This window comes from Vipera berus (genome assembly GCF_964194415.1).
Source record: "Vipera berus genome assembly, chromosome: 1".
Classification (NCBI taxonomy): domain Eukaryota; kingdom Metazoa; phylum Chordata; class Lepidosauria; order Squamata; family Viperidae; genus Vipera; species Vipera berus.
Genome location: NC_138202.1, coordinates 297,743,629 through 297,762,049, shown reverse-complemented (window position 1 = coordinate 297,762,049; position 18,421 = coordinate 297,743,629). Strand labels below are relative to the sequence as shown.

The window sequence follows — 18,421 nt, the reverse complement described above, 5'->3', positions numbered from 1 at the left end:
AGGAAGCTGCCACGGCCCGTCTGCAAAGCTGCCGAAAGCGGCAGCTTTGCAGACGGGCCGTCGCCGTCGGGCAACCGGGAACCGGTTCCATCTCATTTTTAAAAAAATGGCAGCCGCGTGTGTCCGCGCATGCGCAAAAAACCTTTTTGCGCATGCGCGTGCATGGACACACGCACGCGGCTCCCTCTTTTTTTAATTTGTGATGGAACCGGTTCCCAGTGGCTCTTTTTCTTTTTTAGGTTGCCGACCCCTGGCCTAGCTGCTCTGAAATCAGCCGAGAGGAATTTTCTTCCCACTCCTCCATATAGAACTTTTTGAGCTGTGCAAAGTTCGAGGGGTGCACAACTATTGCATGCACAACCATTCCAAACTGCCCCCACAGCACCTCAATGGGATCTAGGTCCAGCTTTTGAGCCCTCTATTTTTCCCCCTCAGCTATTCCTTCACATGTTCATTGTCATGTTGCAAGGTTCACTTTTGGCTGAGGTTCAAGCTTCAAACAGATGGTCTCACATTATCCTTAAATGCCCACAGATGGAATGAAGAATTCATAGTGGATTCTATGATAAACTACCCAGACCTTGATGCAGCAAATCACCCAATTTAAACATTTCCACATATCATGGTTTACAGTTGTTTTATCAGGTTCTTCTGGTGATACATTAGGTTTTCACTAAACGTGTTTTCTGGTACTGTGGCCAAATAATTATCTTTGTCTCTTCTGTCCAGAGCACATTGTTTCAAATCCTGGTCTTTGCCTAGGTGTTCATGACTTTACTCTTGCCCCAATATTCTTTCTGAACAGCAAGTCTCCTCCTGATACACCTTCCATATAGATCTAATTTATGCAGCTTCTAATTGTAGACATGCCCTTTGACATCAGCAGGAGCGACAGCTACTTCTAGATCACATGATGAAATCCTGGGGTTCTCAGAAACTTCTTTCAGCAACTTGTGTTCCGCTCTCGGGCTGAACTTGCTGGGACAACCTGGTCTGGGTAAATTGGCAGTTGTTTGAAATCTTCTCTATTTGTAGATCTTCTGTACAATGAAATGATTAATGCCCAATTTTGGGGGGCAAGCTTTGTAAATCTCCTCCCAGGGTCACAGACAATTATTATCTTCTTTCTGAAGGCCTCAGAAATATCTTTTGATATAAGCATGTGTATACCACACACTTCAGCAACTAAGAGCAAAGCAAACTAATAGTCTTAGGTTTGAATAAGACAGGTTCCTCCCAAACCTTCTCTGACAATATTCTAATCATTTGCACCAGATCTGGTGCACCTGAAACTAATTTTAGGTATTTGAGGTGATAAATGTAGCATACTTATTTATTAATATTGTTAAAATTAAGATCAATTATCTATATTGAAATACGTTGAAAAAGACAAACATTTCAATGGGGGTGTACTTAACTTTTTTCACATGACCGTAACTCCACCAGTAAATTCTGGGCTAAGTAGTCTGAATAGGACCTTGTCACATACAAGTTTTGCCGCAGTAATGTATTGATAACTATTAAGGCTTCTTACAATTACTTGTAATGATACTTAACATTTACATTTGCAAAGTCCAGTTATTAAAGTGTTAAATTAATCATTCCTGTCAAAACCAAAATAGGTAAACTGAACTGACTGTACAAAAATTCATAAACAGAGAAATAAAAGATAATTTCTTTTTTATATCTTGCACCTTAATAAATAAATAAACAATGTCTTCAAGTAATATCAAGTAAAACAAAAGGCAGAATCAATTGCTTGATGGTCTGAATGCAAAGCCTGGAACGTGGATGTTGTACACTTATGACCGTAAAATTGTAGAACACTGGTATTGTGTGATCTTCCATTTGTTCAGAAATGCACCTTCTTCACTCTGCTTTTCCAGGTGGTTTTCTTCACTTTAATCTCAAGGAAGTTACTTTCCCCTCCCATAAAGTTTTGGATTAATTTTATTCTATACTGGCAACAGAAATTGAGGAAACAGATTTATATCCTTTTATGAAAAACACAGTACAGTTTCTGCAAACTTTAACTATTATCTTCAACGTGTTTTAAAGTTACAACTGAGGCTAGCATTCTTATTCTGCTTATGAACCATTAGACATATATATCATAGTATACAATTCAGTTGACCAACATTGTTAAAGTTACTGAGAGAAAATTCAAGCTTGTGATATTCAAGCTTGTGCATTCTCACCCAGAATTTTTATTCAAGCTACGAAAACCTTTGGAAAAATCTGCTTCGTAACATACAGAAGCATGTATGAAGCACTACTCTTCTAATCAATAAACAGCTATGTTTTGCCAGGTTCACGCATTTGCTCTGGAAGCTATTCCTGCTTTTTTCACTTGAGTGTAGAAAAGAAAGAGCATGAATTTGGAGAAAAATACATTAGCAGTTTGGTTGATTCAAACAGGAGTTTTTCATTACGTGTTCCTTTATGCTGTGAAGCATCTTTCAAATAGGTTTGCATAGCCCTAGTTTTCATAGCAAGAACAGACATGGTTTAATCTCCATGAGTCCAGTGTGACAAATGAGTCATAAAACTGAAAATTTGGACTTTTGGAAGTAAAAATACCCATATATGCAATGAAGAAAAGAACAGGATCCTGCAAAGCTCCTTTAATCCACAATTTAAAATTCCACATCTTCTTTGTTCCAAATACCCTTTTTCCTCACAGAAACTATCCTGAGGAGATTTCAAAAAGCTGCACGCATGCAGAGCATACTTTCATATCACATGGGGACTATCAGAGTCATCCTCATAATCATCGCTTTCAGAGCTGCTTGTGAAAATGCTACTGAGGGAATGCATAGATGGAAAGCTGCTGCTCTCACTATCTAATGTTGAGGTAAGACTGCTGCTCTCACTGTCTGAAGAAGAGGCAAGACTACTGCTTTCACTGTCTGATGGTGGGCTTGGTGGAACAACCTGCTTTCCTGCAATTAAACAGACAAAAATACGGCAATTAGTTTATACAGTGTTTGTATGACTTAGGGTGGTACAGATACCTTAATATATTAAAGTTATCTACCGTAATTTAAATATTTTTCAAATAAATCTCTTGTCACAAGATTACATACAAAAATATCTAGTGAAGGCTTGGACAAGGCTATTTCACCATCAGCTGTCTTAATGTTGTGGAGATACCAACTGGATAACTTTCATAGTCACAGGCCAATGGTTCTCAACCTTTTCTTCACCAAGGATCCCCTTTAAATACCTTTTGTGGCCATGGACTATTGTCATGGACCCCCAAGACTTAAGATTTAAATCGTAACATTTCTTCAAGCCTTCACAGACCCCTTGTGACGACATGGCAGCCCCACAGAGGTCGGCGGACCAGAGGTTGAGAACCATTGGTCGTAGGCAGTTAAATGTGGAGGAGGAGGTGGGCCCTACCATGATTTCAAGTCAGATATAAACATACAGAGTAGAAGTCTATTAATCTCATGAATAAACATATTCAGATATGCACAGGTTTCATGTTTCTATGCAGATACATATGGTTTTACTCTAATATTTTATTACCTACAGTTGATAACATTTTATAACCTAATGAATCTATCAGAATTTATAGTTCCACTGCATTTGTGCTAGTTTTGCTGCCCTAAACTAGTAATGTTTGATCAAGAATTTTTTGAAGTTTTTCTTTTAACTGCACAAGGACAAAGTTTGAAAACTCTGCTGTTAATATAAGGCAAGAAAATTAGAACCATTTTTTTCATAAAAGTCAACTATTGTCAAATCTCGGGGCTTTTTTCAAGCAATATAATATTTATTCTTGCACCTACATCAGGAACCATCTTCAGTAACCTCACAGACAGTGAATGATCTTCAGACACTAGTTTGGGGTTCACTGCCCTACACCGATGTGTTAAATTTATTCTGAACACAAAATCTGCAAATTACTATGCTACCTTAAGAACTGATTCATAATACTTCAACAGTAATTATTGTTACTGACTTCTTAGAACATTTTAGAACGATTTTCCCACAAGTGTAAGAAAAAGTCTCATTTATATATGTATCCTATTTAATGGCACAACTATTCCAAGGAGAATATTAAGAAGAGGAGAGAGATCAGTTATTACAAAAAGGTGCCTACCCATTATCTCATCACTATATATCAGAAAAGTGGAGCAATATAAAGTGATCACTAAATTTTAGCTGCAAACTACATTCCACAACAGACACACCATTTCTTTACTTGCAACGTGATACTTTAATCAGCTGATCCTGAGGACCTGGTTTACTTTGAAGCCCAAGCTTATTTGGAGCCCAAGCAAAGCAGAACTGTATCTGGTCAGTCCTTGCAATGGAAGACCATATCTTCTATATCCATAATGGAAGAAAGTGAGATACAAACTACATACATACATGCTAGTATTAAACAATATGGATTAAATAGGGGGTTAACCTATTTCATAATTTTCTTAAACATCCTGGGAAGCTAGGCAACTTTACAATTTGTAAAATATGCGGCAAATTTGTTGTATTGTTCTCTTTTCAAATTTGAGCTCAATTCAATCCTAAAACTATAGCAGAGTTGTAGATAGAGATTTAATCATGAATAAAATAATTAAGTTAAAGAAGTATGTTCAGCTTGTTATTGATACATTTCTAAATTACTTCCTAAAATAAGCAGCTGACAAAAAAGATGCAATTGCTAGGAATGGAAGACCCACCTCTCACCTTTTCTCTCTTGAATAAGGGACAGGCGACGGCACTTTGTCTCATCATCCAAGTTTTCCACCATCCTGTCAATACAGTTGTCCAGAACTAGTGACCGAGTCTTGGATAATATTGTCCCTCTACATATTGGACACTCCACCTTACGTTTCATCCATTCATCAATGCAATATGAGCAGAAGCTATGTGCACAATTTAGAGTGACAGCCTATAAAAACAAGAATGAAAGTAAAGTGCCACTTTATGGAAAGTCGTCTTTTGCTCATCACAGTTTATCCTGGGGAAGAATTAACTGTATAAAAGAAAACTCCTAAATATGAACCCAGCACTTTCCAGGGTTATTCTGCATATTTCCACTGTCCAGTATAACAGATTTTGTTAATATTTCTTACGTAGTACTATCTACATTTATATTAGATTTATATTTTGTATCATTCACAGACATTTGGGTAAAAAAACAAGACTTCAAATAAAAAAATATAAAAACACTACTATATAGTATTAAACCAATTCTGGTTTAGTTAATTTACATCCCAGGAGAGTCTAGAAGTGGTGGGGTCCTGGATCAGGCACAACAGGCTTTGCCTCAATCCAAGCAAGACTAAGTAGGACTATGTTTTTGGACCTTATGGTTCCAGGGATCTTCCATCTTTGAGTTTGGATGGGTGGCATTGGTCAGACAGATCCACTGACCAATCTGGAGTCCTCCTGCACTCATGGCTCCTGCTTAAAGAACAGATGGCAGCCATGGCTAGCAAGACATTTGCACTTAGGGTTGCGTGTTAGTTGTTCCTGTTCCTGGACTAGGGGACCCTATTCACAGCCACTCATGCTCTTGCAAACTCCAGATCAGACTGTCGCAATTCCCTTTACAAGGAGCTGCTCTTGAAGAGCATTTGGATGCTTCAACTTCAACTTCAATTAGGGCAAAATGCAGCAACGTGGGCAGTTCCAGTCATTCGGCCCATGTAATACCACTGCTCCACAAGCTGCACTGGCTTCTGGTGTGCTTCCAGGCGCAACTGAAGATGCTGATTGTCACCTTTGAAGCCCCTCATGGCTTCTGTTACCTGTGGAACCATCTCTCCCTAATTGTTTCTACCTGTCCTTCCAGAGCTGGCAGGAAGGGCATACTATTAATTGGCTGGGCCCCTGAAGGAGAGCCTTCTCTGCTGTGACATCTGCCCTTTGGAGCATCCTCCTCTTTGAGATTAGATTAGCCAAATCCTTGTAGAACTTTTAAACTTGGCTTTCTGCCCGGGCCTGGGACTCTTAGGGTGGGTGAAAGCCCATCTCCTGGTTATGTGATGATAGGTTAGATTATGCCTTGCTGCTATGTGTTTTTGTTTTTATTTGTTTTTACACTGCATTTTTTTTAGTTGTTTAAGCTGCTTCGAGTCATATAAAAGTGAGATGGGTGGCTATATAAGTTGAATAAATAAATAGCCATTCCCCTCACAAACATGACTCTGGATGATTAACAGATTGAAACAATATCTAACCAACAAGGTAAAAACAATAATCAAAAATAAAAGAAACATAACATGGCATCCAAGAAGGCCAATAACCAACACACCTGGGCTCAGCTAATCTTCTGTCTCCATGCCTGGGAAACAGACAGGTCTCAAAGGGGCAACAGCCTCCGTTTGAAGACCTCCAGTAAAGCAGAACTCACCACATAGTTTGGAACCACTTCCAAAGGCTCATCGGATATTACCTCCTAATGTCTAGCTTTAATTTACTTCCTTGGATTGAATGCCGCTTGAGGTGGGCCTGGGCTCGAGACCAGTCCTTGGCAGAAGTCATTGGACAGCTCTCATCACTGATATGCTTTTTGTGTAAGGCACCTCACACAGGTTAAGTCTGAAGTGTTGCTATTCTCTCATCCTTCAGACCCCAAAATTATATACTGTATTAATATGTTAAGTTCTAAATCATAAAATGTCAGCATCGGAAAGAACCTTAGAAATCATTTAGTCCACCATGTTGCCTAGTACACGAACTAGTACATATCGCTGACAGATAACCATTCAGGCTGAGTCCCAACCTTTCCAGCAAGGTTTACCACCACCCAAGGAAACTCTTTTTGATGTTCAACCAAAATTTACTCTTTTTTGAAACTGAAATCCACTTGTCCTGTTTTCTGGAACAATTTTGCCTCGACAGAGAGCTATTATGTCCCACACATTCTTCTCTTTATAAACCAGAACTTGGGGGGCGGGGGGGAGAATCCAAAATAATTAATACTGAGGAGAAAACGGGTATCTCAGCCAAGTCATTAAAAGCTCAAAAGAACTCATCTAGAAGGATTATACAGGTAAGTATGATTACAAGAGGGGGTAGCACTGGGGACATGGAGATTCAACAATTTGTATGCCACCACCTGAAAACACACCCTCACAAATATCCATGTGTCTAACCTGGAAAAATGGGGCTAAGCAAAGGGAGGCATGTCAGAAAAACCTTTATCTATTTCTGATATTCTCATTTTTGCCTAAACTGATTTTTTCACTGACTGTTGCTAAATAGATTTGATATGCTCCAGTAGTTCTGTTCTACATTTTTAAAAATCTTTTTCTGTGAGATCTTTTGTATCTTATTTAAGCTTTCCTCACAGGGAAGCTTTAATCTCCTCTCATATTTTCATGAAAATATGAAGAACAAACCGGTACTTTGCTCCGAAATTTTCTCCTTTACACAAAAGAATAATATTTATTTTTACCTCAATAAAGTGTTCAGAGCAAATTGTACACTGCAGCTCATTCTCCAATACATCGTTCATATGGCTCAGTGCCTCCTCTTTTTGTGCTCTTGCTTTCTCCTTCTCTTCCTATAGCCAAGACAGAACACAAAGACACTAGGAATGCAATCGCTGAAGCTAGGAAATGGAAAGCATGCTTCATAAGATGAAGTACCCTTTATTCAAAATATAAATTTTGCCTACATGATTAAATAGTTAAAATACTTTTTTCAGTCCACTACCATATTTAAACATAAGAAGGAGAAATGAAGGCAGTTCACACTATCAGTGGAAAGGAAGACAGGAGCTTCCTTAAGAAACCATATAGACATTTAAAAGAGGATTTGTAGAATGTCTGCACTATCCATTTTTCCATATGTTCATGGGGTCTGTTCATACCTTGGTTTCTTTCAATTCCCTATCCTTGGCTTTAATTATTTCTTCAAAATCTTTCTTATTACGGTTCAGTTCTTCCATCAGAGCCTGATGCTAAAAATTAGAAGCAAACAAAAACAGTATCAGCAGTATGCTGATTCAAATTAAAAACAGTATGCTGCATTCAAATTAATATCTCTGAAATTGATTGCCATGGAAATGCAGTTCTTCTGAATGTGCTCCATAAAATGTGCAAATAATCACCAATACAAGATTATCAAACTATAAAACACTAAAAAAGTAGAAGCCTATGGCAACAAAGAGCTATTAACTTTAAAAATACACACAGAGAGAGAAAAAGATGAAAACGGTATTGCGGTGTTGTGCTGCAATCTCCATTCCTTTTGTATATGCATGTAATGTCAGAAGACACACACAAAAGGCTAGGTCCTACATCACAGCATTGTTTTCACCATTCTGCCCTCTTTGCCCCCAACCCTGCAGATGCTGCTGTATGGGTATCTATAATGCAGATATACATATACATTAAAGAAATAGACTGTATACGTTCGGTACTTAAGTAAATTGCCTTCAGTACTGTCTCCTCCTGTTGCTGCCTCATTAGGTTGGACTAAGCCCCTCCACCCTCACAAATCCCTTCTGAAACCAATCACCCTAAAGGAGAAAAGGAAGAAGCAGAAAGCAAAGCAAGCGACCATCATTAGCACCATTACTTCTTCTTTAAATATGTTTTTCTTTATTTAAAAACTTTTTATTTTAATAACTTGGTACTGTTCTGGCATTAAACGTACTGGGACATGGTGGCTGAAGGATAGTATAAAATGTTGTTGAAAGATTGACCAATAAAATATAAATTGCGAGCCAGAACAATTTCCTGAAAATGAACTGGAATATTCTAAGTGGCCGTATGATATACATTTTGGTAATGTAGTTAGCCATGTCATTGCAATACTTTTGGGCAATTATTTTCCTCATAACGAAGAATGTCTTATTAGTAGTTGGCTACCTTTATCTCACAGAAGCCCACACTATAATGACTTGCATTACACCAAGATACAAAACTAATGTCCTAGCAATTTATCAGTGGTCACACCTCGGTTATCTCTGAATTATATAAACTTCGGGGGAAATATAAACTTGATAGGAAACCCATCAGGACGCAATACAGAGATGAGAAACAAATATAAAATAAAACCAAACTTTATTAGTTATTATTATTTAGTTATTTAGTTATGTTAAGAGGAGTTAAAGTGCGATAGAATCTAGTGTCTTTTTGTAGTTGGTTAGCATATTTTAGCTTAAGTTGGTTAAAGTTTATACCCTGTATTCAGCTCTGGGAAGTCAGGGGGGAAGGAGGGGAAGTGGGGGGGAGGGGGAGGGAGGGCGTTTATGTTTTTTTAAAAAATGTGTATTTTAAAACTTTTCAATAAAAAATAAATAAAACCAAACAGAATGAATGATGGAAAAGTATCAAGCAGGCTGTCAAAACAATGGAAAATTGACAGCTTGTAATTACAGTAGTAGTACAACTGTCAACACAGAATTATAGATGTCAGGAACTACTAGCTTCTCTAGTAGAGGAAGATAATTGGTCTGGAGATCAGGAGGATGAAGCAGTTACAACTACAGAGTAATTAAACAACCTGCAGTCCCTCACTAGAGAAACTCTTAAGTGACTGAAGCTTCACAACTGAATTTGTGGCAAACCAAAGGTTTTTAACTCTGTTCTCAATTTTTGACCAACAAGGTAAGGCCAATAATTATGTGGTGGAGATAGATGAATATTTTTATAAAAATAAGGCAAAAAATTCTTTTAAAAAAAGATACAAATAGCATAGGAATGGCAAATCCAGTTAGATTGGCCCAGGAAAAAGATGGAATTGGCCACAAAGAAAGTAAAATCCTGAGTGAACATAGAGGTAATAAACAGAAAATAAAACAGAGCAGAATAAAGCTAATTCCATGGAGAAATGAAGAGACTTCTGTGAACCTAATAACTAAGCTTTCTGATTTAAGTGATAAAAACATAAAAACCTCTTAAATTACCTGTAGTAGAACCTGTGCTAGTTGGTCTTTCAGTCTTTCTTCTCCATGTTCTTTGTTTGCTCTCTAAATAATAACAGGACATGAGTCACGAGCAGAAGAAAAAAAAATTAATGTCAATTTGCTGGATATCATGTACAAAGGTTTTTCTTCAGACATTTAGAAAATGCAACAGAAGAAAATTACTGGTTGTGAAAACTGAAATTTTAAAATAAAAATAAATCCTGAAAAATTATCTTTATTTTTGTCAAAGGTATATCCTGCTAAGCACTATACTGTACTTTTAACATGAATTCGTCTACTGCTGAATGTTCAAAATGCTTTTTTTTTCTCTATTAGGGCTGTCTCTCTCTCTCTTTTCCACCCACCGAACAACAAATTTAAAGAAACAGATAAGGCTGTGAAACATCAATGGTTTTTATCATACTAGAAGAAGAAAAATACCTTCAGCTAAAAACACTTGAACCTAGTAGCTGCTATTGATTTTTTTCTATATTAATATATGTTACCTTTTCCAAGAGTATTTTTAAAGTATTGTTTATTGAAAACTTGCAAGTTAAAATATCTTACAAAATATCTTCCCCAAGAAATAACAGGTATAATTACTCTGGAGAACTAGAGCCAGTAATCAGAATATAATATTCCATAAATATTTTAGATATTTTTCATTAAATGAAATTACTCTTTTATCTTAAAGGTTCTTTATAATTGAAAACTATATTTTAAACATTCGTTATGCTGTTTTATTCTTGAAAAACACCCCAGGGAACTACATCATTTCCCATACTGGCACACATTAGTCCCTCAAATTCCAATTTCTAAAAATAAACATATGAGGAATTCCCTAGAATCATCAAGACTGAAATTTGCAAAACCTATGGAGAGAGGAAACCTTTTCACATTTTCAGGTTCTGTGGAGAAAGGAGAGGATGACTGAAATTGTATGACAGTGACTAAAAATCTGAAAAGATTTGCCAATATTAAAAAGGCAGACCTTTCCCTTCTCCCTCTGGTCATTCATGTTAGGGATGATCACTTTTTAGGAAGCCAAAGGATGTATTTACTCTTTCTTTGAATGAAGGGCTAGTGTTGTGATTCAGGGTCAGCCTGTGGGTTCGGCAGTTGGGTCGGACGACTCAGAAGAGGAGGGGGGTGTTGAAGACCTTGCTGAGGGGGTTGAAGATCTTGCTGATGAGAGCCCTCAGCCAGGCCCCTCCCACTTGGTCACCACGGAGACCCAGCTGTGTGAGCCTGACAGCGAGGATGAAGATGACCCACAGCTGGCCCTGTTCAAGGACGCCCGACGCAGGAGGCAGTCAATTAAGAGTAAACAGAGGAAGGCAATGGGGCTCCTCGGAAGGAGGCAGAGAGAAGCCACGCCCTGAACTCTATATAAGGGGAATGAGTGGGAGGGCTGGTTTGCTGAAGGCAACCGCTTGGATAGTTCCTGTTTCTTAAAGCTCCTGTTTCTTGGTTTGTCTTGTTCCGTTTGTTTTTGTAGCAATAAATTTGGCAGGCGTAATTCCAGCCTCTTGCGTTCTTGTAAAAGGGGTTGTCCCTGCCTTTTCTGCAGGGCCGGTAGCAGGCTGGTACAGAACAGCTAGTAAGGTAAAGGTAAAGGTTCCCCCGCACATGCGTGCTAGTCGTTTCCAACTCTAGGGGCCGGTGCTCATCTCCATTTCAAAGCCAAAGAGCCAGCGCTTGTCCGAGGACGTCTCCGTGGTCATGTGGCCGGCATGACTAGACGCCAAAGGCGCACGGAACGCTGTTACCTTCCCACTGGAGTGCTCCCTATTTTTCTACTTGCATTTTTTACGTGCTTTCGAACTGCTAGGTTGGCAGAAGCTGGGACGAGTAACAGGTGCTCACTCTGTTATGCGGCACTCGGGATTTGACCCGCCAAACTGCCGACCTTCTGATCGACAAGCTCAGCGTCCTAACCCACTGAGCATAAAATAGGCTTAAAAAGTTAAAAAGTATATAAGATGTAACTAATTTTTTTAAAACATTACTTTTTTCAGGTCCACAAATGTTACTTTATTAAAATAATACTGTACCACCCCCCCAAATATTGGCATTTTCCAAGTTATACAAGTACATTGCAGTGCCCCCCCTTAGTTTAGGTCCATCCTAAAACTTTTGACTATTTTAAAAGATAAACAAAAGCTTATCGTGGTTATACCTACCTGTAGTTCCTCACAGAAAGTTTTCTCTAACTGTTCTACTTGGTGCTGCTGCTGCTGCTGCTCGGTACATAACTGTTCTTGCAGTTGTTGTAGCTCCCGCTCCAACACCTGAATCTCTTCTGGAGCAAGTTTGGGGTTTTCTTTTACAGTCAAGACGGCTGTCTGCTTCTCCTGCACTTTGGCTTTGAGCTTTGTCATGTCTTCCAGAGATTTTATGACTTGTTCCAAATTGTTCCAAGACTCTGCCAGACTTGGGTTTTTTTGTTCCTTAGAAATGAGAAACGCTTGATCGGGTTGAACTGAGTTACAATGGTTTTTCTTCTTCTCCTTCTTGCTTGGTTTTGATGAGAACAGCACTAGGGTTTCCATGTTTTCCAACGGTGCTTTAGACAGGTCAGTACCGCCTTCCTGAGGTTTCCCCAAAGAGTCATTATCAGAGGATACTCGGTCTCTCTTGGATCTAGAATGGGAAGGCCCTTCGGCTCCAGAGGTCTCTGATTCCTCCAAGCTAATTTTACGTTTAGTTCTGTCCTTTACTTTCTCTGTCATCTGCTCATTTTTCAGTGCTAAAAATGGGCTAATCATCTTCCTTTCTTCCTTTATTACTGTATACTCGTATTCAGCAGTTTCTTTGTGTTTTAAAGGCACACCCAATTGGATGAAGTCCCCCTCTTGTAAAATATAGGCCCTTGAAGGTTCAACGCGTTCACAGTTCAGCCAGACACCATTTAGACTCTGTAGAAATTTTTTTAAAAACATATTTTTTTAAAAAAAGAGCTATGGAGAATTTATGGGGAAAAATACAGAAAAAAAATTAAAAGGAAAAAAAAATGATCCAAACTAAAAGTGATCCAGTGGATAAGTAGATTTAAGATGGCTATTAAGGGATTTATTTATTTTTATTTTTATTTATTTAATAAAGTTATCTATTTAGCCTGGCCTCTAATTAGCTAATAACCAGATAGAAATCTTATATAATACTGTTTACCAAAGTCCTGCATGGGTCTATGACAATTTGCCACAGCTAACTCACCACGGCCAACTTGGTGAATTGGCAGCACCGAGTTGGCCATGGCGAGTTGTCCCATTCCCTACTTTACACCTTTGCTAGAAGCAAAAGTACCTAAACAGAAATCTGCTACCATGATTAAAATCTAAAAAAAAAATCTAGCATCCAATTCTGATTGTGTAACGCGAGATTTTCTAACAGCTATTGCTTTTGATTTCTTGGGAATCTTAACTACTTGGTCAAGCAAATCATGCTGGAATACTCCCACTCCAATGAGGAATGCAGTGTTATCATGTAGGCATCTTCACTGCAAGACAAAATACAGTTAATTTACAAATTTGATTCTTTACTTAGGTGCTTCAAACATGTAGAAGTGACCTGTCTATCGTAACATCACACTTACAGAGATTGCTTTGAAAATACAGTATTGGAGAGGTATGGGCGGAGGTGCGCGCGCACCTCCGCCCGAACAGAGGAAGGCGGCAGCCTGCAAACGGGCCGCGGCAGCTTTCCCAACAAGCGGCGCCACTGCCCATTCCGAGAGGTGCGCGCGCACCTCTCCGAACGAGCGGAGGTGCGCGCGCACCTCTCCAAACCTTTGGAGAGGTGCACGCGCACCTCTGCGCGAACGGGCAGTGGCGCCGCTCTTTGGGAAAGCTGCCGCGGCATGTTTGCAGGTTGCCGAAGGCGGCAGCTCTGCAAACGGGCCGCGGCAGCTTTTCCGACAAGCGGCGCCGCTGCCCGTTCCGAGGTGCGCGCACACCTCTCCGAACGAGCGGAGGTGCGCGTGCACCTCTCCGGACGAGCGGAGGTGCGCGTGCACCTCTCCGAACGAGCGGAGGTGCGCGCGCACCTCCGCGCGAACGGGCAGTGGCGCCGCTCTTTGGGAAAGCTCCCGCGGCATGTTTGCAGGCTGCCAAAGGCGGCAGCTCTGCAAACGGGCCGCAGCAGCTTTTCCAACAAGCGGCGCCGCTGCCCGTTCCGAGAGGTGCACGCGCACCTCTCGGAACGGGCAGTGGCGCCGCTTGTTGGGAAAGCTGCCGCGGCCCGTTTGCAGAGCTGCCACCTTCCTCCGAAAGCGGTAGCTGTGCAAACAGGCCGTCGCCGTCGCGCAACCAGTTCCATCATACATTAAAAAATGGCAATTGTGCGCATCCGCGCATGCGCAAGAAAAAACATTTTGAGCATGCGCAAAACGTTTTTTGCACATGCGCGTGCATGGACGCACGCACACGGCTCCCACTTTTTTGTGTGTGTGATGGAACCGGTTCCCAGTGGCTCTTTTCCTTTTTCAGGTTGCCGACCCCTGCCTTAGACACTCCCCAAAAGCAAGATAAATGCCAACCAAAAGGAAAGAAAAGTAATCAGTAGAAAATATGCTATGATGATGATCCTGGACAAGCAAATGGCTGGCAGAGCACTCAGCCATTTGTGATATCTGGGGCAAGGCAGAGTCTGAACTGGAAAAGAGAGCTATCGCCTTCTACAGGAACCAACATCTCATCTTTCTATCTCTGCTTTTAGTAGGGGGGGGAGAAGAGGAAGGTATCCATACCAAAATGTCCAAGCTCTGAGATGGGAAAAACTGCTGAGTTATTGAGATTTATTTAAAGGATTATACTCAATAATACATGACATAGGGTAAGAATTATCTCTTGTGCATTGGACCTTCCCATTTCCCCTGCATTGTTCCCTAAAATCTTCAAAACAACGGGGTCTCCTGAACAACATGAAACTAATCATGTGTCAGCTGGGGGATATGATCCAACCAAGCAAAGAAATTAAGTGATAAGGGGCCTTCCATTTACATCAACCTTTAACTATTGTCCATTAAATATCTTCATCAATTTTTCAGGTAAGAAGTGAGCTATGAATAGCCCTTCAGAGGTTAACAGACTGGAGTAGCCACAAACCTTTATCATTGACCGTACTAGCTAAAGTTGATTAAATTTGAAATGCCCTTATCATCTTGCAAATCCCCAATCCAGATGATAAATTTAAAGTATACTGTAAAACATAATACTCTTGCATTCTGGATGACATTTTCACAAACAAAGATCCTGAATCTGTTTTATTTATTATAGCAGGCTATTTTCCAAAAACTGCCTACAAAATAAATATATATTTCTATCATTAAAACTTATGGCTTTCCAAGTCATTTTTTTCAAACTGGTTTTCACATTTGCCTCTTTCACTTCTTCTGATTAATTTACCTTGTTATCCATCACGGTCCACTGGCCACTGGCATTTTGCTTGAAAACACAATGGTTCCGAGAGATCATCAGTGGACAGGATTTTGATGTCAGCTGGTAAGTGACACCACCTCCTCGACCTACAGTTACCTAAACAAAGAAATAGACAAAATGTGTTTTAAATTGTAATCTAATGAATTATTATAAGCCAGAAGTGGAAAGCAGCATATGGGATATTTTCACTTCATTTACAGGGGACATGGCAAGTAATACAATTACACCACCAAAGTGAGCAGAATCAATTTTTTCAGTCCTTTTGCTGAGCAATATTTAAGTGTTATATATATATATATATATATATGTATGTATGTATGTATGTATGTATGTATGTATATATATATATATATATATATATATATATATATATATATATATATGTATGTATGTATGTATTTGCCAAAGCACTTTTTTAAAAAATCACACATTTACAAATTATTTTTAGTTTAATTATAATCATAGTTTAGAAGAACTTAAAAAGGTAATTATATACATAAAAACAAAATCTTAATTTAGCTAAATGGAATGCCAAAAGAGGTATTCTTTGTATATTTCTTTATACACTTCTCTGCTGTGGCTCCTGCCCTTTGGAATATCTTACCCTCCTGATGTGAGATTGGCTCCCACCCTCCTAACTTTTCATCAGAGCCTTAAACCCTGGTCTGCCAGATGGCCTGGGGTCCCAATGGGGGAGTTTACATTGGAGATGGTTGACTAATTAAAAGGTAATCCAACCTTACCCCTACCCCCTTATATCCAGCTCCCTCCTTTTCCATCTTGTGTTAATGATTTTATTTTGTCTGTTCTTTCATTTTATATTCAATGATTTTTTTTAAAAAAATTAATGTTTATTAAGCTGTAAGCCACCCAGTCGTTTGAAACAAATAAATAAAATAAATAAATAAATACATATATACACGTATAAAATTATTTTTAGTAAAATAAAATAAGCGGGTTTATCCCATTTGAAGCAGTTATTTGCGCTCCTTCATAGCCAGTATACAAAAACTGACTATACTGAGATTTGTGTATGTGGACGCGCACGCGCTTAAGTCTCTCATGAATATGAAAGCCTAACTTCCTGGAGAAGATTCTAATGTTGGGAAAGTTGGAAGGAAAGAGACTATAGTGATCAGCAGTAAAGTGGATGGATTCGGTTGCAGTGATGATGGGGACACCACTAGAAAACCTGAAGGTTCAGATTAGGATCCCATATTCCTATACTTATGCATTAATCTTTCTGTATGCTAAATATGAAACCTTTTGGTATCATTTCAAATTGTGATTTTTGTCCTGGAAGATTCAGGTAGTCCTCAAATTACGGCCACAATTGAGCTTAAAATTTCCATTGCTAAGCAAGACAGTTATTTACGACCTTTTTGCCACCGTTATTAAATGAATCTGGCTGCCCCATTGACTTTGCTTGTCAGAAGGTGCAAAAAGTGACGACATGACCCCAGGACACGACAACCATCATAAATAAATTCCAGCTGCCAAGCATCCAAATTTTGATCATGTGACTATGGGGATGTTGCAATGGTCGTTAAGTGTGAAAAACGGTCATAAGTCACTTTTTTAGTGCCATTCTAACTTCGAACAGTCAGTAAATGAATGGTTATAAATTGAGGACTACCTGTATTAGCAAATCCTATCTTAGTATAATAGGCATGCAAGAAACAGTCCCATCATCCCATCTTCTAGGTCATTTATAAAGATACAGGGCAGCACAATTTCCCTTCATAGATGAATACTTTTGTGAACCATTTGTGAACACTCTTTAGAGGCAGCTGTCCTACCATCTGTAAATCCATTGGACAGCAGTGCCATCCAGCCCACATTTTCTCATCCTGCCCACAAGGATGCAACTTGAGTATAGTAACATATTTTCTTGCAAAAAAATAAAATAAAGGGCAAACCTAAAAAAAAAGGAAGGCAAATCTGAAAGAAGTTCATGAGGATAAAAAAATACAATTGCTTATATTTAAAACTTTGCTTTACAAGAGAAAATCCAAGCTCAAAACCAGGAAACCGGTTAAATAAATTTAAAAGGCAGCTCTCCCAAATAAGAGAGAGCTGTCCTTAATAATAAAGAGCATTACGGTCACTGTAACTATGAAAGAAGACCTTCCCAAATGTTTGCTGAAGTCAAGGATGCTGCATCTGTATTGGCGTTTTCAAAAGGTGGCAACTTCCAAGTTGTGAACTTCAACTTCCATGCATGCTGGCTAGGGAAATTTGGGAGTTGAAGTCCACACATCTTAAAGTTGCCAAGTTTCAAAAACACTTTATTTACAGCATCTCCTCAATCCAGGGGTCTTCAAACTTGGCCCTTTTGTGACTTGTGGACTTCAACTCCCAGAATTCCTCAGCCAGCATGGCTGGCTGAGGAATTCTGGGAGTTGAAGTCCACAAGTCACAAAAGGGCCAAGTTTGAAGACCCCTGCTCTACTCCGAACTAATCACTGTCATAAAAATAGGTTAGTCTGGCACAGGTTCCCCCCCCCACCAAGAACCTCGCTAGCAGTTCTGGAATGTAATTCGCTTAACGCAGCAAGGTGAGTTTTCACGTAGTGATCCTCAATGCAGACCCCTTAATTTAAATTAAAAAAAAAAGCTGGCAGGTTCCTGGGAGCACAGAGCACCCCACGGGTGTAATTCCTAAATAGCCACCAGGGGGCGCCGGGGGCTCTTTCTCCCTCTTTCGCCGTCCCTCCCTCGACCCTCAAGCCCCGGTCGAGAGAGAAGGTCCTCGGCCCCTCTTACCTCGCTCCCGTCCTCCAGCAGCAGCCATCCTTCATTCGTGCCAACTCGCCTGAGGCACCAAACTCGCCCCAGCCATCCTGAGGGACGAGAAATCCGGTCGTCGCCGCCAAAACACTCCGCCATCTTTCATGGCCCGCGCCGCCACTTACAGGCAGAAGCAATCGCTCGATTTGAGCAGAGCGGACATGCTCCTCCTAAGGTCGGGCAAAGAAATCCAACGTCTCGCAGCCTTCAGCCGCCCCCCACAAAGATGGTACCCCCAAGGCGGCAAAAGTAGCAGGCGGGACTAATCGATACCGGAGACCAGCCGCGGGCGCTGCTGTTGCGTTTAGCTGATTCG

At 39.8% G+C, this 18,421-nt stretch overlaps 1 protein-coding gene across 2 annotated transcripts; it reads right to left on the bottom strand.

The window, feature by feature from the left end:
- Positions 1-1,080: 1,080 nt before the first annotated feature.
- On the bottom strand, positions 1,081-18,218 carry RNF8 (ring finger protein 8). 2 transcript variants are annotated; one of them, XM_081342159.1, is made up of 8 exons: positions 18,082-18,218; positions 15,283-15,411; positions 12,061-12,795; positions 9,878-9,940; positions 7,835-7,924; positions 7,418-7,525; positions 4,699-4,903; positions 1,081-2,942 (listed from the first exon to the last, which is right to left on the bottom strand). In XM_081342159.1, the coding sequence occupies exons 1-8, from the start codon at positions 18,202-18,204 to the stop codon at positions 2,734-2,736; spliced, it is 1,662 nt and encodes a 553-aa protein (XP_081198285.1). In that variant the 5' UTR covers positions 18,205-18,218; the 3' UTR covers positions 1,081-2,733. The 2 variants fall into 2 exon arrangements, with proteins under 2 accessions (XP_081198285.1, XP_081198286.1); XM_081342160.1 differs by having other exon boundaries at positions 2,758-2,942; positions 4,692-4,903.
- Positions 18,219-18,421: the final 203 nt, after the last annotated feature.

Excerpts from the sequence above, each read along its gene's own strand:
- RNF8 (XM_081342159.1), bottom strand. The coding sequence starts at position 18,204 with ATGGCGGAGTGTTTTGGCGGCGACGACCGGATTTCTCGTCCCTCAGGA. Across the intron at positions 15,412-18,081 it reads TGCTGGAGGACGGGAGCGAG|GTAACTGTAGGTCGAGGAGG; the intron begins GTAAGAGGGGCC and ends TTCTTTGTTTAG. Across the intron at positions 4,904-7,417 it reads GCTCTGAACACTTTATTGAG|GCTGTCACTCTAAATTGTGC; the intron begins GTAAAAATAAAT and ends TTGTTTTTATAG.